General features: G+C 36.9%; 1 protein-coding gene across 1 annotated transcript in view; it reads left to right on the forward strand.

Annotated features, from left to right (window-relative positions):
• Kifap3 (kinesin associated protein 3) overlaps positions 1 to 27,993 on the forward strand; it is a 120,907-nt gene that overhangs the window by 46,771 nt on the left and 46,143 nt on the right. The window contains exons 11-16 of the mRNA XM_028758817.1: positions 5,572 to 5,672; positions 13,169 to 13,277; positions 14,578 to 14,690; positions 22,944 to 23,109; positions 23,680 to 23,805; positions 26,220 to 26,318. Of these exons, the coding sequence (XP_028614650.1) occupies positions 5,572 to 5,672; positions 13,169 to 13,277; positions 14,578 to 14,690; positions 22,944 to 23,109; positions 23,680 to 23,805; positions 26,220 to 26,318 (714 nt within the window). The remainder of the gene's footprint in view (positions 1 to 5,571; positions 5,673 to 13,168; positions 13,278 to 14,577; positions 14,691 to 22,943; positions 23,110 to 23,679; positions 23,806 to 26,219; positions 26,319 to 27,993) is intronic.

Consider the following 27,993-nt stretch of genomic DNA (forward strand, 5'->3'; position numbering starts at 1 on the left):
CTCTCTCTCTCTCTCTCTCTCTCTCTCTCTCTCTCTCTCTCTCTCTCTCTCTCTCTCCCTTTTCTCCGTAATTTAAACCTTGATTCAAACTTCTATCTGCACAAATCTTAGTTTTGCAGCTTAAAGTGTGTAGCCACTATGCATGAACTAACCTTATTGGGCTCTCTAGGTTCCTAAGCTTACACGGAACCTGTTATATGACCTCAGTGAGAGTGCTGTTAGGACATAGTCTTCGCTGGCAGACATGGTACTTCCAGGGGTTCCTAACTGACACTGTGGCCTTGAGGAGATTTACCTTTGCCTAGAGTGCATCAGGCAGTCTGTGTTTCAGGTCATTTTATTGTGCTGTAGAAAGATTGCATCAGCAGGTAGGGAGTTCATCCAGCTCAAGAGTTAAGTGATAAATGTTTGATTTTTCTGGTTTAGACAAATCTGATTTCACTTATTGTTGGAAATCACCAGAAGGTATCGTTGTACTATAAACTTTGACCATATATATATTAAAGGTTATTTCTTATGACCATTCTGCCATACAGCCTTAAAAAAGCTGACAAAGTTATATTCCAACCATCTTTGAAGTTCTCCTACCAGGTTTAATTTATACAGGGTGTGTGTGTGTGTGTGTGTGTGTGTGTGTGTGTGTGTGTGTCTTTAATTTTCAGTTTACCAACAGCATCATAAATGAATAAAATGTATCTATTTTGTAAAAGAGCAAAAGTGCTTTGGAAGTAGGCTTTTTAGATTTATTAAAGACTAGGGATGGTCAGATTAATGTTTTCCCATCCAGTTATTTGAAATTTGTTTGCTCTTATGATATTTTTCTTTAGGAAAATAAGTTCATTCTTTTAAAAAGAGTAAGTTGGTTTTGCCTGGTTATTACCAAACTGTTAGGAAGTTTCACACATCTGCTTCAAAAAGCAGCTTCTCATAGACGACTGCATTGTTTAATTTGAATAGGCCCCATTTATCCTGTAAATAAACCTACACTTTCTTACCTGATCAAGTGAGCAAACAATAGGGTCAGATGTGGCAAACAGTTTAACAGAAAGCACATGTCTCCGTCAGGCTGAGGTACAACCATATCAAGATGCTTAAAGTTATTAATGGCAGTAAAATTTATGCTTCCTCCTGTTTTCCCAATTAAATCAAGGAGCCTTTTTTTTCTCTTAAGATTCTTCTATCACCAGCTGGTTCCAATACTGTGTGTGTGAATATTGCCTGGGGTGTCTCCATGCTACGTGGTGAAATTTAGCACATTAAGTGGATAGTTTCAACTCTGAACTAGAAAGCGGTTCTCGTTAAGGGATTTATTTTGGTCTTTATCATTTATATCTGAAGTTGGCCAGATACTAAGGTTTATTACAAACAAGTTGCTACAGTATTCTCTGAATATATTAAAAATTGCAAACAAGGTAATAAACTAATTGAAGACAGGTTGAAAATAACTAGTTGAACAAATTTAAAAGAATGAAAATTTGTCTGTTTTTAAGATTAGAGTACTTTTTGAATATTAGAGTCCTTGGAATCATTATTGTAAATTAGCTTAAATTAATGTTTAGCATAATGGTAGATTTACCAATTTTATTTCTAATTTTGATATGTTAAACTTTATTTTTTAACATAAAAAATTTTTTATGTTAAACTTTTTTTTTTTTATGGTTTGACCATAAAACCTGTAGATGCTTTCAGTTTTCCCACTTAACTCTTGCTTTAGAATTGTTGTCTTGATCAGTTCAGTTCCTCATCTAGCTGCTGTCATTAAGTCTATTATAAAACAAAGATTACCCAGTAAAATTGCAGTCTTAAAAATTTGTTTGTCCAAATTCCATTGTAACCTATGTAATAGTAATTCATATATATTTGCTGTAATAAACTAAGCATAAAGTTATATGGAAGTATCTATTAAGGATGTTCTGGGACTGAAGATGTGGCTTGTTGGTAACGTGCTTATCAAGCAAGCCTGAGGCTCTAGTTTCAGTCCCTACCACCAGAAAAAATAATTTTCAATAATAATCTTAAATTCATTTTAGTATATTTTGATATAGAAGATATTTGTATTCAATAATTGCTGCAGATAACTTTTGAGAGGTTGGTTTAGCCTGAGCCATATTCTTCATATTATATTATTAATCGGCATCAAGAGCTCTAATGCTGTATTAGACTTAGACATGATAATAGTTGCAGCGTGCTATATTCATAGAGCGTTCTCAGGGTGATGTGTCACCTCAGTGCTGCGCTGTTCTAGTAGCGGAGTGTTGTACTTCAAGAGGACATGGGGTGTAGAAGGGAAGGAGAATCAGGCTAATAATGTGGCTCATCTTGTGGGTTTTCACTGTGCTCTACTGTTGAACTGGGAATGTAACGGGGAGAAATTTGATTTTATATTCTAATGTTCAAAATTCACATTTCTGTTTGAGTGATCTGTAAATGGAAAATCTCCAGTGTCTTACCAAATTAGTGGCTGAGTGACGTTTCTCCTGATCACTTCAGAGATGAAAGAAATGAGGACATTTTAAAACTCAGAACCGATCAGCATGTGTTTTGCCTCTTGCTTGGCATAAAACTGAGTATAAGAGCAGCTCAGAAAACTGATTTTCTTCCTGCTTTAGCTGCTCCAGCTGAACTACAGCTGTAAATTTTTCTAAAAAGAAAAGGGGGGCAATACTTCATATAAATTCTTAAATGTACTTTATAAGTGCAATAATTCCCACAAAATCAGTTATTGGAGTTAATGACCAGTTTGTTAAGGTATTAACTGCCCTCAGCTGGGAATGACCAATTTTGGGGAGAACGGCTGCACAAATGCTAAGATAATTCAGTAACACATTCGAATAATGACCCAGCTAGTTAACGGTGAAGTCCTGTGGAAATCCTATCAAAGTGCTTAGACCTCTGCATTTAATAGCCAGTGAGTTCATCGTGATTCATGTTTATTTCCATAAATACCGAAGGAATCGTAATGATTGGGCTGTTTCTTTTTCAACCCTGCCCTTATTGTTGAACAGATTTGACTAATTCACATCAGTTATTAAGACGTACTAATCAAAATAGTCCATCTGTCCACTGCTCTGCTCAAAACGCACAGAGCCCTTACCAATGCCCACATACCAATGGCTGGCAGCCTGTTTTTTCTTGGGATGCCATTAGGGAAAGTTGCTATAAATAGTTCTTAAAGGAGTGCTCGTTTAGAAGGCCAGCCGTGCATAGTGTAGTAGTATAGTGGGTTAGGTGGGTTTACGGCTCATGAATCCTGATGAGAAAATCATACTGTCTAGCCCATGATTCCTGTAGAGGATGACTGGAAGAACAAGAAGATGGTGGCCTTTAGAGTACGAGAATCTCCAAGACCCAAGGTGGTGTAGTGTCTTAGTCCCAATGGGGAAGGGAGCGATTGGACAAGTATAATCTAACCAAATATAAAGATGCCTGCCTTCTTAGAAAATAAAATTGAAAACATTTTTCCTTTTCATACATATACCATAAAATCTATGTAAACATGTTTTTTGTGGCAGGTAAACATGATTAAATGTCAATATAAAAAATATGATTATTAAAATCTATGAATTGTAGATTGCTCTGATCTCAAAATGTTGACATCAGCAACACTTTATTTTTAGAGTGTCACATATTTTACACCATACTTTGCTCCAAATAAAATTCATGTCCTCAAATAACAGATATAATAAATACATGTTTTGTACAGCTGCTGGCTTACTGGCCTCCATCTTAAAATTACTTAATCTTTTATTATTCCTTTATATTTAAGATGACGGTCTGCATATACCACATCTCTCTCAAGGTCTCCTTCAGCTTTTCTCGTTTTCAAGTAAGAGACCTGAAATCTACCATAAAATAAATCAAACTGACCTGTTGTGGTGGCACACCTTTAACCCCAGCACTAGGAGGTAGAGGCAGATGGATCTCTGTGAGCTTGAGGCCAGCCAGCTACATAGTGAGTTCCAGGACATCCAGGGCTACAAAAGAGACTCTATCTCAAAACAACAGCAACAACAACAAATAATACAAACTATACTCTCTCCTGAAGTCAGATATTGATTTATAATATTATAAAGAAAAAAATAAATATTATTTCATATATAAAATACTTTTTCCATATATATTCTATTCTAAATGACTGAATTATTAATCCATAATTTTATTTACTGTAAAAGTACTTGTCTTTTCATATGTGAAACATATAGTATGTATTAATCTGTTTTATCCAGAGGAGTGATTTTCATTGCTGATATAAACAATATGCCTAAGCAGAACTAGAAATTGGCCTGGGGTTTGTACACATGCTAAGCAAGCACTTGAACAAGAAACTAAACTTTCAGTCTTATTTTTTTAGTTTGTTTGTTTACATTGGGACAGATTCTTACGAAATTGCCAGGCTGGCCTTGAACTCATGACATAGGCCAGACATTGAATTTGAGATCTTCCTGCCACAACTTGGAATAGCTGGTGTTATACATAACCTTGTCAGAACTGCCAAAATCAACCGATTTTAAAAGATATGTTGTCCCAATTTAAAATAATTTTGCTTGAAAAATGTACATTATCATCTAATAATGTTTAAAGTTCTTGACACCTGATAATAATATCTTATGCAGCAAAATGTTCCTCCCTATGACATAAGAATCTGTAAGACCACTAGAACTGGGAAGAGATTTTGAGAGCAAACAGGCCTGTGCATAAATTTCTGCCCAACTTTTTCAAAGCTGTATGACAAGTACGTACTTTCTCTAAGCTTAAGGTTCCTTATCTGAAGGGTGATAAGATCTATTTGAAGATTTTTCTGAAGGTTCAGTGCTGTGCTGTGTCTAATGTATGGCTCCTTTGCGTGGTAGATGCTCAATATGTGGTAATTGTTAGTCACTATTGTTATTAATTAATTACCTTGTTGTATATACTAATCTTGGGATCAAACTGAAGCACTTACAGATGCTGGTCAAGCCCTCTACACTGAGTGAAATCCCTAGCCTAGAGCAATATTACCTCAGAATTCCAGGGACAATCTCTAGCCTAGAACAGTGTTACCTCAGAACTCTAGGGACAATCCTCAGACTACAAAGAATTTTTAGTTTGTAGTAGATTCTGGTGATGTTTTATTTCTTATGTTCCTGATGCCGTTCTTGTTTCAGCAATTCAGTGACATTCCAGGTTTCATTGCTTAGAACTCAAATATGTTTGCTTATGATATTATATACATAACCACTGCAAATCAACTGTATTCATTTATATTTTGATGCAGTTCTAAGAGAGGGGAGGTCAATGATCCAATCTGCTTCATTCTAGGTTACTGAGGACAATAAATTTTTTAGGAATTAAATTATTCTCCCCAAAAATATATCAAACGGACATCTGTCTTGAAGCTTCATAGTTAATATAAGAGTGATTCAAAATTCAGGTTTAAAATAGTGAGCTCGACATGTTTTCCTAATTAAGGTTATATAAATATTTGATTTAGCAGTTTAAAAGTATATAACTTCACTGTGTGTGTGTGTGTGTGTGTGTGTGTGTTTATGTTATCTATCATTTATCTCTGTGATTTGTTTATTCTGTTCCCAGGCAATGAAAACTACAAACAAATAGCAATGTGTGTGCTTTACCATATAAGCATGGATGACCGCTTTAAGTCAATGTTTGCATATACTGACTGCATACCACAGGTAAGAGGCTGAAGTGAGGAAAACATTTGAGAAATATGCTCATCTCTAAATTAGATATCTCTCCGCAGGGCTCAGGTATCATTTTGGAAGAGAGGATCATATGTAAGAAGACTGTAATAGTCATAAGCAGTGGGTGGCTAGGTTGATGCAGAGTCTTTCAGACACAGCATGGCACCTATATCTATGAACTCATAGTTATGACAGTATACATACACAAGCCCTGTGCTGTCTGAAGCCAGACCAGCGTAACTATGGAGAGGAAGGTAAAGATAAAGTCCTATCCTTGGCCAGGGAGCTCTTAGCAGTAGATGACTGCTATGGAGAGAGTTGGTTTTCTTTAATAATGCTGCCCCTGGGAGTCCACACACTGAAGAATATATTAGCACCACAGTTAGACCTGTGAAAATCCAACTGGGTGAAAGCAAAGAGGGTAGGGATAGGAGTGTGATCTTGGAAGAGTTGGAGGAAGTGGATGAATGTGATCAAAACACGTTGTGCAGAATCCTCAGAGACGTAATTTAAAAATAAAATATTGAATCTTTCTTTAAAGATCAGTATTTTCATTCTTATTTCTTAGATCTCCTATTCTTTAAACTACTTCATAATACTAATACAATTTTTATTTTTTTTAAAAAAACCTGGAAGTACAGAACTAGGGCTGGACATACAGTGTAGTGACTAGATGTGCTTTGCCTAGAGTGCTTGATGCCTGTCACAACAAATGCAGAGTCATCAGCCATATTCCAGTGATAGTTAACACCTTGGTACCCTTCTGCAGTTTGGGGATTTTTTTTTTTATGTGTATGAGGTTCCCCTGACTGTGCACCACATGTATACAGTACCCACAGAGGCCAGAAGGTGTCCAATGTCTTGGAACTACAGTTACAGACAGTTGTAAGCCATCATTGAGGTGCTGGGAATCAAGTGCAGGATGTCTGAACGGGAAGCCTGTGCTTTTAACTGCTGAGCTATCACTTCACCCACTTATGCATTATGAAAGTAATTATATATTAGGTTACATCACATACAACATCTTCATATATGTCTTGATTTACTTAATGGATCATATGTGTATTCATGTAGTTGAATATTCTCCACAAACTGTCTCTAATAGTTGTATAATTGTGCTTAATAACCACAATTAAATTCTGTTAAATTATGTGCTTAAATTTTTCTAGATTATCACATAAAGCATCAACATATATAAGCACATGAAGGTAGCATGATAAAATTAGTCATGAATGCTTGTCTACATCTTTGCAGTCGTGAGTGCTTATCCACTTCTTTGAGTTTTCTTTAGCTTCAGTTCATAACAGCAGGATACCTAGATCAAAAAGAAACAGCCCAAGTCTTTGCATATTGACCCAGTTACCTTCTGAAAAGGATGTTTATATTTCTAGCCACCATTTCACCCTTATCAATAAGTGGTTACCATAAAATATAAACTTTCTATAAAATATAAAATCAAAAGTTTGATATATTTGCATTTCCAGAATATTATGGAAGGTGAAACATTTTTCATTTGTTTAGTATCTATATTCTAAAATTTTAATTCAACTTTTCTAGTGGCATGTTAATATTATTGATAAATAAGATTGATTTTGTACTGTTTTAACTTTCATATATTTTCGATGTTCGTCCCATGCCTTTTGATTTTGTTTATAGTTGACAGTTTTAAGAACTGTGTATTCTATGATAGCAAAATGCCTCATCCAGATTCTTTTGTTTTTATGGTACTGTTTGAAGGAATGACTTTCTACGACTCAGCTCTGTGATATATTTCATATGTTAGGTCTGTTGGTCTTGAGAAGTATACTGACTTTCACTCTATCTTATAAGACTACAGACTTATAAGGCTAGAGACTTGGTGATTATACTCCCAAGGGCGTTACATTCATGGACTCTTTGTCCATTAGTCACCAGTAAATGATGCTCTAATAGCATGAAACCAGGATGCTTGCAACACTGGTTGATATTTTACTACATTATTTTTATGGAAGAGTTTTCTAAAATAACAAAAGAAAATTCAGACGATATGCATACCTAAAATAAACATGAGGATGTGAAAACACTGAGAACAAGACTGGATCCCCTTTCTACAGAAATTCCTACTGTACCACTCCTTATCCCTTAATAAAAGCGGCTCAGGTTTCTTTTCCACCATTTCTTGACCGCTGAGCCATGACTCCAGGACACTTTTCCACTATTTCTAATTGATGTCCTTTGTTCATTCTGAATTAATGAGTCAGAATTAAATTTGTTTTCCCAGAATTTTAACCTTTTCCTTACATGCATTTAAAATTGATGCTATTTCAAAGGACTGTTTCTTAGACTCTGTGTTAGAGAGTAAACTCATTGAATGTTTGTAGCAAATAAATGTCCTTCAAAGAAGCCATAGTACATCATATCAATAGGACATGTCTTCACAGTGGTAACCTGTATCAGCTGATAGCCCGTCCCGTGTAATCAAACTGTGCAGCATGTTACAGTAACCATGTCCAAATAAGGTTACAGGGGACGCACTGCAGCCGCCTCCAAGGCTTTCAGAAGTTTCTGCTTTGCAGGATCTGAGCTACATTGACTACAGGATATTAGTAAGAAAGCACCCCCCTCAAAAAAAAAAATGCATTCTCTCAAAGAATGACTTTTTACCCAGATTGATATTTTTGAAAACCATGACATTAAAAGAGAAATAAACAGACCAGGAAGGGATAGAAAACTTACTGCATTGCTGTTGAATTTGGAGTTATCCTACTCTGGGAGGATGTATGTTCTCAGATATAAAAAGAAACTGTAAATAGCAAAAAAAGAAGAACTGTTTAACAGGTTGATTTTTAGACATGGTTGTGATTGCAGCTTAAAATTCAATGTATACAAAGTCTCATCCTTTTGAAAAATAGATTTCCTCTGTGTTTACTTGGCAGAGAGTGTTCTGATATCACACATGTTGATGATGGAATTTTAAACCATTTATCATGTATATTTCATGAGCCAAATCTTCCAAAACCAACCCATTTAAGTTTTGACATTTATGGGTTTTATGGTATTTATTTTATTTGTTCTCTTAGTTTTTTATCTTTCTGAAATTTTGAGTTTTAGAGAAATTGTGAGATTATGCATGTCATATTATATTGTAAATATCTTGAAAATGTTTAGGATGAGGTAATATTTTAATAAAACCAAGTGATACTGTAGATTATATTTATTCCTGAGTACCATTTAGCCTATAACTTTTATTTCAGTGTCCAATTTTGACCTACTTAGGGAAAAGCTAGCATGCTTTTGTTGCCACACTGTTCATTGCAAAATAAAAGGATAATGGAAGGCAAATAAAAAATAAGAACAAAATTAGAGTATTTCCTTCAGAAATTGAAAATGTCCTTCTGTCAGGGCAGCGTTTATGGTTCCAGTAGGGCTGGAGGCTTATTCATGACAGCATACCAATTGACCTGTGCATTAAAGGAAGCCCTGTTATAGTGGCAGTGTCTGCAGGGCAATGTGAGGTTTGTTCTTTTTGAATTATTGACATCAATTTTTATTTAAAGATTAAAAATAAAGATCTTCAAGTACTACACCTGAATTTTTCAGAGACTAAGTAACTTTGAAGGCAGAAATGTAATGGCTTAGCAGTGATTCCTACCTATTCAGTGATCAGAGAGACTGTTTAGTGTGACTATATTCTTAATTAAGGATAACTCTGTAGTTAGTGTTCACTTTCTGAAAATATTAAATGTCCAGAGTAGGCGAGCTTGCATGCAGCACTCCTCATAATCTCACCCAATATTGCATCACTTTGCTTTCTTTGTACTTTATTGCCTGTAATTATTCAGTGTGTTCTCATTTTCTTCCCCTATTTGTCATTATTCCTCACAATCTGAGTTCAGGTCATCATTTTTTATGATCTTAATGGGCTCAGTGGGTGGATTGTTTCAGGTAAGCACATTTGGATAACCAGGAGTTAATGGTTGTAGTCTAATAATAGTTAAAAGTACACATTAACAGTTCATTGTTATTTAGACCTCTGAGCTGCATGTTTTGTTTAAATAGGTGCAAATTCCATCCAGATGCTTATAAAAGTATTTATTGGTAATAGAATGGCCAATCAAAGCACATGGTTAGGTAGTGATGTCATGGTGTTATTTAATATTTTGCCCTAGAACAGCATGCAAGAGTCCTCAGAGTGATCCACATGTTTCCCAGCACAGTTGTCCTGTTTGGCCCTACTTTGATCTGCATGCTTCTTTTTAGCTGAATGCTGGTAAACGTCCTTTCTGACAGCCCTCGTTGCTCTTCCTGCCATTATCTGCTGAGTTCAGAAACCAGAGCATCACTTCAAACAGGAGAGCCAGGGAGTAGCCAGTCAGAAGAGATTCCTGCGGCATTCACAGTTCTGGCATAATCATTCAAAGATGTTTGGGTAGGGGGGTGGGGTGGTAGAGGTGTATGAGAATACAGAGAGCTGTGGGGGTTGGCCTCTGGTCACTGGTAAATAAGTGAAGTCAGGTGCCAGAGAGTCTAGACACAGTGATTTCAGTCTTGGGTCTTTGGTATCTGATACTCAATATGGGACTTGTCTGATTGAACACTATTGCTTCTTCATTGCAGAGGCTGAAGACCTTTCAGTACTTTCCTGTTAGATTAGTAAAAGATGAAAACAGACAGTTAAAACAGAACAAATCTAGTTTTAATACTTCCTAGTTGTCAGTAATTACTTTGTGTTTGAAGTACCATGGGTAGCAATCAAATTAAAGACAACTGCAGCAAGGCTCTTGGAGTTTGAATTGAGCTGGTTTTAAATTTGAGTGTTTTAAATGGAAGTGTTTTTATTATTATGAAACAATGATTTTCTATTAGGATACATTTCACTCATTCTTAAATTTTCTCTCAGTTTTATGAATGAGGTAATAAAGCTTTCAAACTATACATTCTTTTAAAAACCTGATTCTTTCTACAAGAGATTTAGCAAGGGAAATATTTTTTAATCCATAGATTATAAACATGTCACCTATAACCCCATTTTTCAAAGGTAATTTTTATACTTCAAAGGCTAATTTGTTACAATATATAGTTTACCTTCTTAAAGCATTGCTTCGGTGAAACAGATCTTCATTAGAAAATTTTTAAAGATAGTAGTAACCCATTTTGATTTATATTATGACATTTATAAATTATATTATTACATTTTTGCTAATTTATTTATTTTTAATTGGTTGATAGAAAATCTGTTAAATATATAACAAGTAAATTAAGATCATTTTATTTTTTGTGTAGAGTCTTTTTATAGTATAACATAACTAAGGGTTAATAATCTTTTACTGAGAGATTCATTAGTGACACATTTGTGGTTTGTGACCTGCCCTCTGGGGAGGACATGATACATGTCAATGGTTCAATTGTTAGAGAGTTACTGCACATAGATTACTACTACCATGTTATTAGAATTGTGCATGAGAATTGGAATTGAATAGTGTTCTTAACATTGTTTTCAAACTATTTTTTGCTAAGAATAAAAATTATTGATTTTGACCTTGTTGGAGATATCTTAAGCTAACATGGACAGTAATTAAAACCTTAGTATGCAGAATGAGTTCCAAAATAAAAACTTACTTTGATATATATGAAACAATAATTTTAAAAAAGAGAAAGAATTCGAAAGAGAGTATTTGAGGGGAAAAATACATGGAAGGGATTGGAGGGAAAAAAGAAATGAAAGAAATAATGCAATTATAATCTCATAATTTAAAAAAATTAAAAATAATAAATCTGATTAATGAAAGTATATGGTCCTAAAAGGTATTATCCTAAAATATAACATGAAAACATTTAGGTTATACATCTTAGAGTATTTTACATGTTATAATATATATATTTTTGTCTTATTTTACCTGTTATAAGCAACTTTAATTTACCAAAAATATCTTTACTTAATATGCACTAATTTAACTTGTTGATTTCCCCATTATAGAAGAATGTTTTCTGAATGGCACAAATTTGCTCACTTCTCCTGTTTTATGGACAGTGTCTCTCATAACAAATCTAAATTTTGGCTATTGGCTTAGAGCTGGGGAGATATATCATGAAGTCCGAACTTTGATTCCTAGAACCCATATTTTAAAAAGGAAAAGGGTGTGGGTGATGGTGCATGGGTAGGGAGGCGTGGGCTGCTCCTCGGCCACATGGTGAGTGACATCCAGGCTCCAGCAGGAGACTGTCTCAGACAGCAGGATACACAGCCTCTGAAGGAAGATCCTCAAGTGCATCATCTTGCCTCCTCACACATCCACACATGCCCACAGAAACACATGTATATACACATAATGGATGGACGGATAGATAGATAGATAGATAGATAGATAGATAGATAGATAGATAGATAGATAGATATTGGCATATATACCTTACATTTTCTTTCTTGACTTCTCCTTGTTACTATTCAAGCCCTCTCTTCATCTCTATCTGAATCTTTTTTTCATTTTCTGTCTGTGCACGGGTTTCAGTATCTAGTCTGCAATTTTAGAAATCCTCCATACATGACAATTTCTAACATTATACCTCCAAAAAAGTCATATGCTGAGGCCTCTACTATAGCTTCCTACTGAATGTCTGTGCTTACCAGAGAGAGTCTCAGCAGCAGCTTAAGCTCCAGCACATCAAACCAAAAGTCCGATTTTCCCTCTTTAGCTTCCAGTCTTCTTACTAGATGTTGGCAGCATCATCCCTGTCATTCTCAGTGCAAGACCCCAGGAGTCATCTTCAGTTCAGTTATTAGGTCCTTCCTTGATTCTCCCCCATAAATATATCTGTATTCACTCCTTTTATTTCTGTCCCAATTGCACAACATGGCTAGTTTGGGTAGCTATCATTTTAGTTGGACTTTTCCTCTGTGTACATGGTTTTCTACTTATTTTATTTTTGTATAATCTTTCTGTGTAATTTTAAATAAAATGTGACTCTAATCTCTGTACATCACAAAAGATTGTTTGTCCTGACGTCCTTTTTTTCTGACACGTTTCCTCCTCAGAGACTTTTAGTAACTTCTGTGTATCCTTAGGATAAAGCCCAGAGGCCTTAGGCATTACAGGCCTTATAGGATCTGGCTTTACTTTCTTGGCCTTTCATTTCTGCAGCTGTGCCTGACTTCCATCAGTTCTTCAGAGCAACTATGTTCCCTGCTGCTCTGTTACTTTTGTATGAGCTATTTTCTTTACTTGGACTGCTCAGCTTCCAGGCAATGTTTTTAATTCCTTAAAAGTGTTGAAGTGGTATTTGATATTTTCTAGAATTTTCCACTCTCTTTGGAAATTTGTATTTAATACTTGCCATTTAGCTACTCACTACCCATTTGCTCATTTTTGCTTATTTTATAGCTAAAGCCTTTGAGTCTGTTATAGAGATTAACTTATTTCCAGAATATAATTAAAGAGAATTCTTAATACATTCTGCTTCTGGGCTTTGTTTTGGTCTTTGATTAAAATGCAACCCATGTTTCTTGCTAGTTAATGAAGATGCTGTTTGAATGTTCAGATGAACGAATTGACTTGGAGCTGATTTCTTTCTGCATTAATCTTGCTGCTAACAAGAGAAATGTCCAGCTCATCTGTGAAGGTCAGTGTACAGAGCTTCATAGTTAGCCACTTCAACAAATGATAATTGGCATATAATAAGGAATAAATAATAAAAGTAAGAAAGGATACCATGTAAATATAAATTCTCTTAAGTAGTTTCTTTAGTATGTTTATAATTCCTATGAGTCTAATAGGGTGTCCTTTTCTGGTAGATATACTCCTTGGTAATATTTTATACACAAATCGGCTTACATTTATTTGAAAGGTAATGAAATATAAGAATACACAGTTATTATTTCTTTAGGATCCTGAAAAAATGACTTAGCATTTTTTGTGCCTACTGGACAGTTTTAACCTATTTGAGGAGCACATGTTCATTATGAAAAATACAGACGAGCAAATAAAAAAAATATTCAATCTTTATTCTGACCAATCAGAAATAGATATAATAAATTTTTGTATAAATGTTTCTATAAAATTCTTAATAAAATGTGCTTCTTCTCTCTGTGCCTTATAAAATGGTCTTCTAAAACTAATACTTTGAATACCATTCCAAATGATAAAATACTTTTATTAAAAAGTAAGTTAGCAAGATTGCTTGGTGGATAAAGGAACTTGCCCCACAGCCTTGTGACCTGAGTTCATTCTCCCAAAACCAAATAAAGGAAGAGATCTGACTCTTTGTAATTGTTCTCTGACCTCTGGATGCATGCCATGGCATGTCCAGACACACAAGTATCATGTGCACACACACACAAACACACATAATAATAACAGCAAACATTTTTAAAATAGACTTATTTAAAAATAAAAGCATAATTTGGCTATGATTTTGTTATGGTCTGTTTACTCTTTTGTGTAGTTAACTTATTGCATGTCTCTTCAAGCATAAATGGTGCTATAAGGAATGATCCTGTCTTTTAGCGCTTTATTTCTAGCTTTGCAGTCTTAAATTCTTGGGAGTATAATGTTTCTCAAAAGAGTCTTTTTTTCCTTTGTGGAGCATAATCCAAACATAAGAAAATGTATTCCGCTTAAACCTGTCTTGATGTAGCTGTCAGTCATAAAGCTTATCTGTGCTTGAAAAGATAAATAGTAGAAAAAGAAGGGATGAAGGGAAAATAGTTGTTGGGGAGAATAAGATTGACAGGTTGGGCCCAAGAGGAGCTTCTGGAACAAAGAGAATATTCTATGTGTCGTTTATATGGTGTGTGGTTTGGGTTACACAGCACATGTTTGTCTGATTCAGATTGCATCCTTAAAGATTCTGCAGCATACTAGATGGACCACAAACAACATGCTGTTTAAGCTTAGTGTAACTTCCCGCTTTTCTGTTTTAGGAAATGGGCTGAAAATGCTCATGAAAAGAGCTCTGAAGCTCAAGGACCCACTGCTGATGAAGATGATCAGAAACATCTCCCAGCATGATGGACCCACGAAGAATTTGTTCATTGTGAGTAGTTTCCAGCCTTCTGTCTATTAAAATAGACCTCAGGCCATAGCTTTAAGTTGCTGCATTTGGAGAACAACTTACTGGGCTCTCTTCAAATGTTTCCTGGAGACCCAAACACCTCTTGTCTTGTGAGAGTCTTCATGTGCTTAGCTCTGCAGCACTGACAAATGAAGTTAAGTAATGGAGAAGAGTCAGAGCTGGGATCCCATAGAGAGATCCTGTGGTGTCTGTGTCTGCCAGGCTTACCTCACTCCACAGTACTTGCAAGAAGAAAGAACCCTTCGAAGAGCCGGTTAAGAAGACAAAGGGGGCAGAGGGGCAAGGTCTGAGGCTTGTGAATATGATCAGAATTTTATGTATGTGTGTGACGGTGTTACAACAAAGCCCATTAATTTGAACTAATCAACAATGACTTAACGTAATTAGATTACCTTCTAACAACCTAAATTCAATCCCAAGATCCATGTGGTGTAAAAACTGATTTCCTTAAGTTGCAGGCATCTGCATGCATTTGCATACACACATTTCCATATCAATATTTGTATTAGTTTGGTCCATTTTCTCCTGCAAGTTGTCTTCAACTTCCATCATAGCTCCATAGCGTGCGTGCACAGGCATGCACGCACGCATGCACACACACACACACATACACACACACACACACACACAATGTAATAAATAAACAAAAATGAAAATACAGGACAAAAACCAAATGAAAATTCCTAAAATTTTAGAAAATAGTTAGAGGACATGGTTTGCTATCTTCTGCTCTTGATGGGTGTGCCAAGCAAAAGCCCAACATGGCAGGCACTGATGCATTACCAAGGATGTGGCTCCTGGTACCTGTGTCACCCTTTGTTCCCCAGAGTTCTGAAGGACAAAGCAAAAGAGCTTAACAATAAAGTCCCAAGCTCTGACACAGATGCTTGGGCCGGTCATTTAACACCTTGAAGCTCACTGCCTCACGCGGGAAATACAGAAAGAGCTCTTTTCTCAGGGCTGTAATAGTAATGAAGTGTTGAGAAACTCCTGATACCAAGTGAGTGCTGAAATAAATTAGCTGTCATGATTATTCTACTTAAAATTCATTCCAGAGTTAAGGCTGTATTCATGTGCCTGTTATAGAACTCACATCATCAATTTGTAAATACTTCAAAAAGATGAAACAAACAAAGAGAAGACAAAGGAGGTAATTCAGATAACCCTAGTGCTTAAATTCTCTGATCATGAACTGGCCCAAAATAGGGAATTTGACTCATATTTTTTCATAAAAATACAGTTTAAATACAGTAAGAAGTTACTGTATACATGGCATACTGCTGAAATTGGTAAGATGGTTTCTGATCATTTATCCCCAATGTAATGTGAAATTATGAGATCCAGGATTTCTGAGGTAATTTAAGATCCAGTTACCCAGATGTAGAAAGCCAGACGGGCCTGTGCCTAGCTATGTCTTACTCAAACAAGATAGTTTTCTATTGGTCTGTACCAGTAAGCCTTTAATTTACTTGATACAGGAGAGAATCAACTGAGCGTGCTATTTTCAAAAGCTCTACAATGTATAGCCAGAAAATTCACCGCTGCTGTAAGTAAATGTGAGGCCCAGCATTATAAGTGTCAGAAAGCAAGAACAGAAAAGTTAGTCATCCAGAGATCATTAGTATGTATACTGCCTTCTGGATGCTCCAGCCCAGTCTGCTACCTTGAAATTGACTTCTTGACTTGTGAAATGGCCAAGCAACTTTCCTTCCCATTTTGAGCAGTTGCTCCAACTATTGCTTATGTGCTGCTTCCCAGAATTAAGGTCATTTTATTATCTGTTTGCTAACCTGAAAACCTAATGTATCCACCTGTCAGGGAATGCCCACTAACTCATATGAATTCCGTATCTTCGACAGTGGGAACCTAAACAACATATCCTCATTCCCATGTCCCAGGTTTATGATCAGATCTTATTGAGCTGAATAGTTTCTCCAGTTGCAAAAGTTGAAAACATGACTATCTTGACTTCTCCATCTTCCTCTGCTTGCCATATAACCATAAGAGAGCCACCAGATACTGTTAGTAACTGTCTAAAAGCACTCTGAAAACAGGTTTTGTATTTTCCCAAACGTTTCTGCCCAGTAACAATGTTATTCATTATTCACACTTAGCATGTACTTAATATTTGTTGAGTATATTAGTCATAGACTTGTTATTAAATAAATTCTCTCTGACTTGAGACCTAACTTCCAGCCCAGATATCCTAGAATTCAATGAAATGAATGCACAGCCTAATCAAACATATTGAACACAGTAGAAGCAGTGCTAAGAGGAAAGTTCATAGCACTAAGGCCTTTCATAAAGAAATTGGAGAGATATTATACTAGCAACTTAACAGCACACCTGTAAGCTCTATAATGAAAAGAAACAAACACATACATGCAAGAGGATTAGACAACAGGAAATAATCAAACTTAGGGCTGAAATGTAAAATAGAAACAAAGAGAACAATACAAAGAATCAATGAAACAATGAATTGGTTCTTTGAGAAAATCAACAAGATTGACAAAACCCTTATCCAAACTAACCAAAAGAGAGAGAACATCCAAATTAGCAAAATCACAAATGAAAAGAGGGATAGAACAATAGTCACCAAGGAAATCCAAAGAATCCATAGGTCACACTTCAAAACCTGTATTCCACAAAATTGGATCCAAGAGCAGTAGACAATTTTCTCAATAGATACCACTTATTTTATGAGGCCACAGTCACCCTGGTACCCAAATCACAAAAAGATTCAAGAAGAAAGAGAATTACATACCACTCTCTCTCATTAACATTGATGCAGAAATAATCAATAAAATACTCACAAATCAGATCCCACATCAAAAAGATCACCCACCACGATCAAGTTGGCTTCATCCTAGAGATGCAGGGATGGCTCAACATACAAAAATCTGTCAATATAATCCACCACATAAACAAACTGAAACAACAACAAAAAAAAATTCATGATTATCTCATTAGATGCAGAAAAGGCCTTTGACAGAATCCAACATCTCTTCCTGACAAAGAGTCTTGGGAGAGATCAGTAATACACAGGGCATGCCTGAGTGTAATAAAGGCAAGCTGATAGCCAACATCAAATTAAGTGACAAGAAACTCAAAGCAATTTCACTAAAATCAAGAACCAGACAAGGCTATCCTATTAAGATATATCTATTTAATATAGTACTTCAAGTTCTAGCTAGAACAGTAAGACAATTAAAGGGAGATTAGAGGATACAAATATAAAGGAAGAAGGTAAACTATTGTTATTTGCAGATAATATGATAGTATACATAAGTGACCCCCAAAAATTCTACCAGAGGACTCCTACAGCTGATAAACACCTTCAGCAAAGTGGCTAGATATAAGAAAATGAAAAAAAAATTAGTAGCCCTCCTTTATACAAACTACAAATAGACTGAGAAAGAAATTAGGGAAACAACATCCTTTACAAAGCCATAAATAATATAAAATATCTTGGGATAACTCTCTCAAAGGAAGAAGGGAATTAAAGAAGATATCAGAAGGTGGAAAGATCTCTCATGTTCATGGATCAGTAAGATTAATATAGAACAAATGGCCATCCTCCCAATAGCAATCTACAGATTCAACACAATCCCCGTAAAATTCCAACACAATTCTTCACAGACCTTGAAAGAACAATACTGAACTTCATATGGAAAAACAAAAACTCCAGGATAGCTAAAAACAACCATATACAATGAAAGAACTTCTGGGGGTATCACCATCCCTGATTTAAAGCTGTACTACAGAACTGTAATTATAAAAACCACATGGTATTGGCATAAAAATAGCCACATTGATCAATAGAGTCAAGTTAAAGACCCAAATGTAAATCCTCACACCTATGCACACCTGATTCTTGATAAAGACGCCAGAAATACACAATGGAAAAAAAAAGAAAGCATCTTCAACAAATGGTGCCGGTCTAACTGGATGTCTGCATGTAGAAGAATCCAGATAGATCCATATCTATTACTCTGTACAAAACTCAAGTATTTCAAAGACCCCAACACAAAATTAGATACACTGAACCTGATAGAAGAAAAAGTGCAGAATAGTCTTGAACACATTGGCACAGGAGCCAACTTCCCAATCAGAAACACCAAAGCTCAGCACTGAGTTAAACAATTAATAAATTAGACCTCAGAAACTGAATGGCTTCTGTAAAGCAAAGGATACCGAAGGCCACTGAATGGAGAACAAAAATCTTCACCAACTTCACATCTGACAGAGGGCTAATATTCAAAATATATAAAGAATTCAAGAAACTAGATATTAGCAAACTGAGTGATCCAATTACAGTGCCTAAACAATTCTTGACAGAGTAATCTCTAATGGCCTAGACACACTTAAAGAAACAACCCTGAGATTCCATCTCACACCAGTCAGAATGGCTAAGATTAAAAACTCAGGTGATAGTAGATGCTGGCGAGGATATGGAGAAAGGGGAACACTCCTCCATTGTTGGTGGGATTGCAAGATGGTGCAACCACTCTGGAAATCAGTCTGGCAGTTCCTCAGAAAATTGGACATAGTATTACCTGAGGACCCAGCTATACCACTCCTGGGCAGATACCCAGAAGATGCTCTAACATATAACAAGGACACATGCTCCACTATGTTCTTAGCAGCCTTACTTATAATAGCCAGAAGCTAGAAAGAACCCAGATGTCCTTCAACAGAGGAATGGATACAAAAACGTGGTACATTTACACAATGGAGTATTATTCAGCTATTAAAAACATTGAATTCGAGAAATCCTTAAGTAAATGGATGGAACTAGAAAATATTATCCTGAGTGAGGTAAGCCAATCACAAAAGAACACACATGGTATTCACTCACTGATTATTGGATATTAGCCCAGAACTTTGAAAATAATCCAAGATTCATCTCACAGACCACATGAAGCTCATGAAGAAGAAAGACCAAGTAGGGGTGCTTCGGTCCTTCTTAGAAGGAGTAACAAAATACTCATGAGAGCAAATATAGAGACAAAGTGAGGGACAGAAACTGAAGGAGTGGCAGTCTGGAGACCATTCCACCTGAGTATCCATCCCATGTGCAGTCACCAAAGGTAGATGCTGATGTGGAAGTCAGGAAGTGCATGCTGATAAGAGCCTGATATAGCTGTCTCCTTAGAGGTCTGCAAGAGTGTGACATATTCAGAGGCAGATGCTCACAGTTAACCATTGAACTGATCATGGAGTTCCCAATGGAGGAGTTAGAAGACTGAAGGAGCTGAAAGGGTTTGCAACCCCATGGGGAGAGCAACAATACCAACCAACCAGAGCTCCCAGGGTCTAAACCACCAGCCTGGGAGCACTTAGGGAGGGATCCATGGCTCCAGCTGTATATGTAAGGGAGGATGGCCTTGTCAGGCATAGGTGAGAGAAGAGATCCTTAGTCTCATGAAGACTGAATGCCCCAGTGGGTGAGAATTTGAGGGTGGGGAGGTGTGAGTGAGGGGATATGTAGGGGCACATCCGCAGAGAAGCAGGAGGAGGGGTGATGGGATAGGGGGTTCCTGGGTGGGGGATGGGGTAAGGGGATAACATATGAAATGTAAATAAAACATCCAATAAAGAAAATAAAAAATTAAAAAAAGAAAAGAAATGTTCAACATCCATAGCCATCTGGAAAATGCAAATTAAAACAATTTTAAGATTCTATCTTACACTAATCAGAATGGCTAAGATCAAACTCAAGTGACAGCTCATGCTGGCAAAATGTGGCACAAGAGGAACACTGATAGTGGGAGTGCAAACTCATCCAAGTACTTTAGAAGTCAATATGGTGGTTTATCAGAAAATTGGGAATTGATCTACCTCAAAGCAGAGCTATCCCACTCCTAGGCATATACCCAAAGGATACTCCATCCTAGCACAAGATCACTTGCTCAACTATTTTCATAGAAGTTTTATTCATAATAGCCAGGAACTAGAAACAACCTAGATGTCCCTCAACAGAGAAATGGATACAAAAAATGTGGTACATTTTCATAACGGAATACTACTCAGCTATTAAAAGCAAGTTCATCATGAAATATGCAGGCAAATGGATGGAGCTAGAAAATATCATCCTGAGTAAGGTAATCTAGACCCAAAAAGAGAAACATGGTATGTACTCACTTATAAGTAGATATTAGCTGTAAAGTAAAAGACAATCATGCAACAATCCAACCAAAGGAGGCTGAGTAACAAGGAGAGCTTAAAGAGGGGACACAAGGATCTTCTGGGGAAGGGGAAATAAAATAGATTTTGCAAGTGGAATGGGACAGGTGGAGTTGGGAACAGAAGAGATCAGATTCATAGGGAGGGAGGAAGAAAATACTGAAAGAAAAGACTGGAATTGGGGGCCATCTCGAGGGCAAGGTGAAATAGTGCAATAGAGACTCCATGGAATCTACTAGAGTAATCCTAGCCAAGACACTAGTAATAGGGGACACAAAGCTTGAATCAGCCATCTGTCTTAACTAGGCAAGGCCTCAAGTGGAGGGATTGGGACACCAACCCCGCCACAAACACTTCAAACTACAATTTGTCTTGCCTACAGAGTGTGCTAGGATGGCAGCCTAGCAGGATCATTATTAAGAGACGAGAGAGACTTCATCCAGCAACTGAGTAGAGCAGATGAACAACATTCAAACACTAAGTTGAACTCAGGGAGTCCTGCCAAGAATGGGGATGGAGGAATTGGAGGAGCCAGAGGAGTCAGGAACAGACCAGGAGAACATGGCCCACAGAATCAACTGACGGGCACTCTGGGGACTTACACAGATCAGGGATTCTATAGGAGGTCTAACATAGGTCCTCTGCTATATGTTATGGCTGAGTAGCTTGCTGTTCTTGTGGGAATCCTAACATTCAAGTGGGGGCTGTCCCTGCATCTCTTGCCTACACTTGGAACCCCTTTTCTCCTTCTGAGCTGCCTTGCCCAGCTTTGATGTGATGGTATGTGCCTGGTCTTATTGTAGCTTGTTATGCTGTGTTTGGTTGATGTCCCTGGGAGGCCTGTTCTTTTCTGAGGGGAGGTAAATCAGGGGAGAGGAGAAGTAGGGGGGAGAAGTGGGAGGAGGAGAGGAAGAGGAAACTGCAGTCAGGATTTAATATATGAAAGAAGAATAGAAATTAAATGAATAGATTTATTTTCAAATAATGGCAATTATAGCTCTAATATGTATAAAGTAGCTACTGTATAGATGATAGTTCTATTGTGTGTTCTTTTAAGTTATTTTCTTTTTTTTTTTTTTTTTTTTAATGATTCTATTGGATTTAATATATTAAGCAAGTAATACTATTTACATATTTGTAGCTTAATAGGGCATTATCATAAGTACAAAACTAAAACGTGCATATTTCTTCAACATTGTGTCAGATACACTGTTTTTTTTTTCTTTTTTTTTTACATTTCATATGTTGTCCCCTTACCCCCTCCCCCACCCCCCCACGCACCCCCCATCCCCTCACACCTCCTCCTTCTTCTTTGTGGATGTAACCTCTATCTACCCCCCCACTCCCACCACCCCACCCCCAAAAATCCCACCCCCTGGGGCGTCCAGCCTTCATGAGGTCAAGGATCTCATCTTCCACCTGTGCCCAGCAGGGCCCTTCACTCTTATATATTCAGCTAAGGCCCTGGATCCCTCCATAAGTGCTCCCAGGCTGGTGGTTTAGACCCTGGGAGCTGTGGTTGGTTGGTATTGTTGCTCTCCTCATGGGGCCACAAATCCTTCTTAAAATAAAAGCCTGTTTTTGGAAATTGAAATATCCTTAAGGTTCACAGCCAGTACATGATGGAGTTATGACTTGAGAACGAGTCTTCCTGAGTCTGGGGTCTACAGCTTTGGACCACAGAGCAGAAAATAGCCCTTCTTTCCTTATCTGTGCACCTCTGTACACAATTACCACCATCACTTATTTCAGCATGGTGGAAAGAAGGAAGGGAGGGAGGGAGGGAGAGGTGGAGAGAGGGAGGGAGGGAGGGCGGGAGGGCGGGGGGGCGGGGGGCGGCGCGGCAAGGAGAATGGACTCCATGGAGCTTATCATCAGACCTTAGTGAGTTAACTCAATTACATGGAGAACAATGTCTTTGGTTTGCTTTTCTTTCTTTTCTTTGTTTGTTTGTTTACCAGTGGGTTGAATTATCAGTTTGGCTCCTCTCTTTAGATCCTAACTCCACTGAAATTCCTCTGTCCACAGGATTATGTTGGGGACCTTGCAGCCCAGATCTCCAGTGATGAAGAGGAGGAGTTCGTAATTGAGTGTTTGGGAACGCTGGCAAATCTGACAATCCCAGATCTAGACTGGGAACTGGTTCTGAAGGAGTATAAGCTGGTTCCATTCCTCAAAGATAAACTGAAGCCAGGTCTGTGCTCGCTGTAGAGCTTTGCATAAGCTCTAGGTTTTAGATAGAGCTGCTAGCACAGCATTGTGTGAGTCCGCTGTCATGGGTAGTATGCTCTTCTGACAGCTTTGTTTTGAGAAGGACTATTTGCAAGCCCCCTATTTTCTGTAAATTCTTATTTGTCCTAACAGTTATTTCTTAACATCAGTTTTCCTCTCCTGTTTACTTTTCTATGTTTACTATATTTTTATTAACAAGTGCCTCCCATGTATACTTACAGATGTGGAAACACAAACATAAGGTTCTTTGAAACATTGACGAGACTCTTTTATTGTCTGCTTTCATTATCTTTCAGTTGTATTTTCAAATATATATTTACACCTTTCTATTGTCTCACCAGTTCAGTAGGCTGTCATGGATAAAAAAAAATGGAAAAGAAAAAACAACATTTATAAGCATGTCTAAGACTCGTAGACCCATAGGGATGGATTGGACATCTTTCAATATTTTTTTCTGTGCACTCATGTTTGACAGAACAAATGGTTTTGCTCAGGGCACGTGAACAACAACCTTCCATGCTTGATTTTCCAGGGGCCGCAGAAGATGACCTGGTTTTAGAAGTGGTTATAATGATTGGAACAGTATCTATGGATGACTCTTGTGCTGCACTACTAGCTAAATCTGGGATAATCCCAGCACTCATCGAACTGCTGAATGGTAACTCTCATTTCCATGCCAAAGCATACAGGATACTTTTTTTATAATTTTAAGATATAAAATACAGTCTGAAGTTATGTAATATTTGTTTTCTTTCATTAATCATAGGATTAACTAAATTATGTAGTTAGAAAAAAATAAACTAAAATAAGCTGATGAGTTGGATTGGATAGAATAATATGAAAGAACTTGATGCTGCCATTAGGACTGTCACTGTAAAGCAGTTCTGGACTAACGTCCTGTGCTCTTCCCTCCTTTAACCAACTCCAGCAAGCAGCACTGAGTCATTTCTTTCTGTCTAGCTTTATCTTGGCTTGAGCTAGGTTTCTCTATTGTGCAATCCTTGCTTTTTATATCTTCACTTCTAGGTAAGAATGCTAACTTGAGAACTGATTCTAAACATCATATTCTCTTCTAGATGTATAGGATACTTTCCTGTGAACTTGACAGGAAAGTAAATATCATATATCTGCCATTGTGACCATTGAACACTTGAAATGTGGTTGTTAGGAGTAAGAACTTGAATTTTCAATTTAATTTAAGTTGAATTAGCTACAGCAGTATGTGTGTACAATATTCCTGGCATCCATTTGTGGTGCAGGTTACACACAAGAGTTCAAGCTAGGATCCATATCAGAGAAAACATTATTTTGGTATTGACTTATATCACTGATAAGTTGGCTTCGCTTGGGTTTTAACTGTGTAAGTGAACTCTGGCTGACCATATCCTGTTATGTCTTCATGAGCTCCATCTATGTTACATAGAGACTTGCTGTTTTTCATCATTGTATATGGTATTATATTATAGATATATTCCTATCTTTTGTACCATTAATGAGTTTTGTGTTATGGAGCATTGGGAATGGTGATTATTATAAATAATGTGTTTAAAACCTTTCCTTTGGTCATTAGCATAGGTGCTTATTTGCATTAGATGTGTCTCTAAGAGTAGAAGTGCTGAGTCAGAGAGCTGGCACTGTGATTCGGGAAATAGTACCCAATTGGTTCCCAGTGCACTTGTGCCAGTTTTCAGGCCAGTCACCAGAGCAAGTCAGGGAAAGCTGTTCTTTGTCACCACCACTCTGGGCACAGGGAGTCCATTAATTGCAGCCTTCCTACCAGCATCTCCTTGTGGTATTAATTTAAATTTCTCCATAGTTAATGAAATTGAACTCTACTTTGTAGTTATTGGCCATTTAAGTCAGGTATGGCCAATAAAATGATTACCTGTATAAGTCTTTTGAGTATTTTTTTGTTTGAGATTTTTAAAATTTGCTTTGTAATTTGATATTTTTAAAAGATCATCTAACAATATAGTCATATTTTAAAGTATTCCATCTCAGAGGTGTAGTAGGTATGTATTTACTTTCATGTACCCTCCTTACAGCCAGAAATTTTCAGAATAGAATTAAGAGAAACTAGGCAGTTGTGGGTTGGTGGAAATGAAGGCAGTGGGCAGAAGATGACAAGCTAGTGAGGCTGCAGGAAGTGGGCAGAGTTAGGAAATGGCCCAAGTCCTCCAGTGTTGTGCTGTAGTTTGACTGAGAGAGCGGAGATATTTAAAGTGAGTTAACAGCTGGCTCAGAGTTTTACTGTGTTTACTCTCTAATGTGAGCTTACTTTACTCCCAGGAGATATGCGTATAATTGTTTTAAGAACTATATAGGGAAAAACATAATTACACATATTTTCAATGTTTAAAACCTTAGAGGAAACTTGGAAAAGAATAGCCTGGGTAGTTTAGGAAATTAGTGATGGAAGTCATTTAAGGCAGGTTAAACTTCGAGTCCCACAGTTTAGTTCACATGGCTAGTTAGATGCTATATTAACTGGGAAATATGTTTTTAACATATTTCATTGGGTATGTTTACTGTTGCCAAGAGTTGATAGCAAAATTACTATATCAATAAATCACATTTCAATTAGGTTTCCATAAGAAATTATATTAAATTACAAGTTTACAATATTAAGTATTAATAGTCAGAATTATTAGCATAAAATATATCTATAGTTAGCCTCTATAATAGCATTTTATTATAACAATTGAATTGAAGCTAAAAATACCTCTTTTATGCCAATATATGTAAAGTTAATCTTTGTGACTATTATTCAACAAAATATCTTTTTATATTAGTCCACTTTTCCTGTGCTTCTGGAGGTCGAACCCAGGTTGTCATGCATGCTAAGTGACTGCTTTACCACTAAGCCATATTCAACCCCAATAGTCCAATGTCTAATAACGACATAGGACTTTAGATGGCATTATTTAAAAAAATGGTTTTCCATGTGAATGAGGGTGGATAAATCACGTGTTGTTATTTGTTTATCTGTCACCATCACTCCAGTGTTTCCAATGCTTTCAGTTCAGTGTGTGAATAGACAATTCTGTCATGCACATTTCTCTTTCCTTTCAGCTCAACAAGAAGATGATGAATTTGTGTGTCAGATAATTTATGTCTTCTACCAGATGGTTTTCCATCAGGCCACAAGAGATGTCATAATCAAGGAAACACGTATCCTTTCAATGTTTAAAATACATAATGGCAATTTACAATGTAGAAACATTTATTCTTGGTGTTTTCTTTCATGTGTTGAAATACTGTAGAAAACAGCAAACACTGAAATGAAGTTAGAACATTAGCTCTTTTCTGTGGAAATTAGCTGGAAGTAGCATGGGATTAAAAGAACATCTGAGATCTGCAGTGCTTCAGAATCAGAACCTTTGTGCATGCCAGCATGCCAGCAATGTAAAACTCATAATGGACCATAGACAAAACTTACATACACTAAGAATAGCCTAGAAAATGATGATGGTTAGGCTGTGTATGGGAGATGTATGTATGTATGTATGTATGTATGTATGTATGTATGTGAGACATGTACCTGTAGCATTCCTGTTATCTCCACCACCCTAAGGGTCTCCATTTCAACTTCATACTCATAACTTCTTATGTGAGCCTCATAGGGGCTTCCTGTAGGAAATCCAACACATGGACACGGTGCCTTTCCTCAAAGACTTTCTCTGGAACCTTGGTGCAATTCTCCACAAGCTCCTTTCCTACTGCTCTGTTGTCTGACTGAAAACTACTTCACATTTTAAAATGGTGGTACCCTCTGTAACACCTACAGCCTTTTTTTATCTTAAGCTTTAATTGTACTTTCTGGCCAAACCCATGTTTTTTACATCTTTTCTTTTAGCTTTAAAAGACCCAGTTAAACGAATCCAGCAGAAAGATTGCTCAGCCTGAATATTATGCTGTCTTGAAATCTCCTCCATCAAATTTATTAGTCCATTAATTTTGAATTTGACTTCACTCAGATTTTCAGGATACAGATAAAGCATTAAAATTTCTTGCAGTTTTGATAGTGACCCTTAGCCTTTAAAGACTGAGGTGTCCCTCTAGCCTGTAAAAAATTCTTTATGAAAAGTCATTACAGAATGACTAACAAAAAGAATGACAGTGTTTTGTTGCTAGTGGGTCTCCATTTGTTCTTTGAAAGACAACCCATTTCATCTTGAGGATTTTTTGTGAGTACTAGAAGTACTTCACTTATAGGGGTTAAGAGTAGCATTTACCTATGTGTATAATGTAGCTACTTAGAAGGCAGTTTGATGCTACAGAAATTTAACCGAACAGGAGTAGTCAGATTTTCACAGGGCCTATAACCCTTCCAGGCGTGGGTTTCTGACTGAGTTTACAGTCTAAGAAGAAAGTATTGGTTACCCCCATAATAGTCATGTCGCAGTTGCACAAGTGGACATGTCTTGCCTGGGAGGTTGGTGTTGTAGCTGATAGAGTTCAACTCAGTTTTCTCTCCCAGCAGCCATCATAGAACCTTCTGGCACTTCGAAGGCTAACCAGCAGACAGATTATTCCCAGTTCAATCACGACTTTCACTTCTCTATATCTTGTAACCAAAGTCTGTTTTGTCTTCAGCAGTAAGGTCTTCTCATCTGGTTCTTGTGGACAACCAACAGTAATTATGGAGCATATATTGTTTTGGAGGCCTCTGTGGTCTTTCTTCTTGACCAATAACACATGAGGAAGTATCCCACATCTGGAACTGGGGATTTTGTTTAGTAACTCAATGCCACTAGGAGGAACATTGTTTCGATGCCAGAGTATCTCCCTTCAAATTTCAATCTCTCTCTCTCTCTCTCTCTCTCTCTCTCTCTCTCTCTCTCTC

Source organism: Grammomys surdaster, unplaced genomic scaffold (assembly GCF_004785775.1).
Source record: "Grammomys surdaster isolate TR1022 unplaced genomic scaffold, NIH_TR_1.0 130, whole genome shotgun sequence".
Lineage (NCBI taxonomy): Eukaryota > Metazoa > Chordata > Mammalia > Rodentia > Muridae > Grammomys > Grammomys surdaster.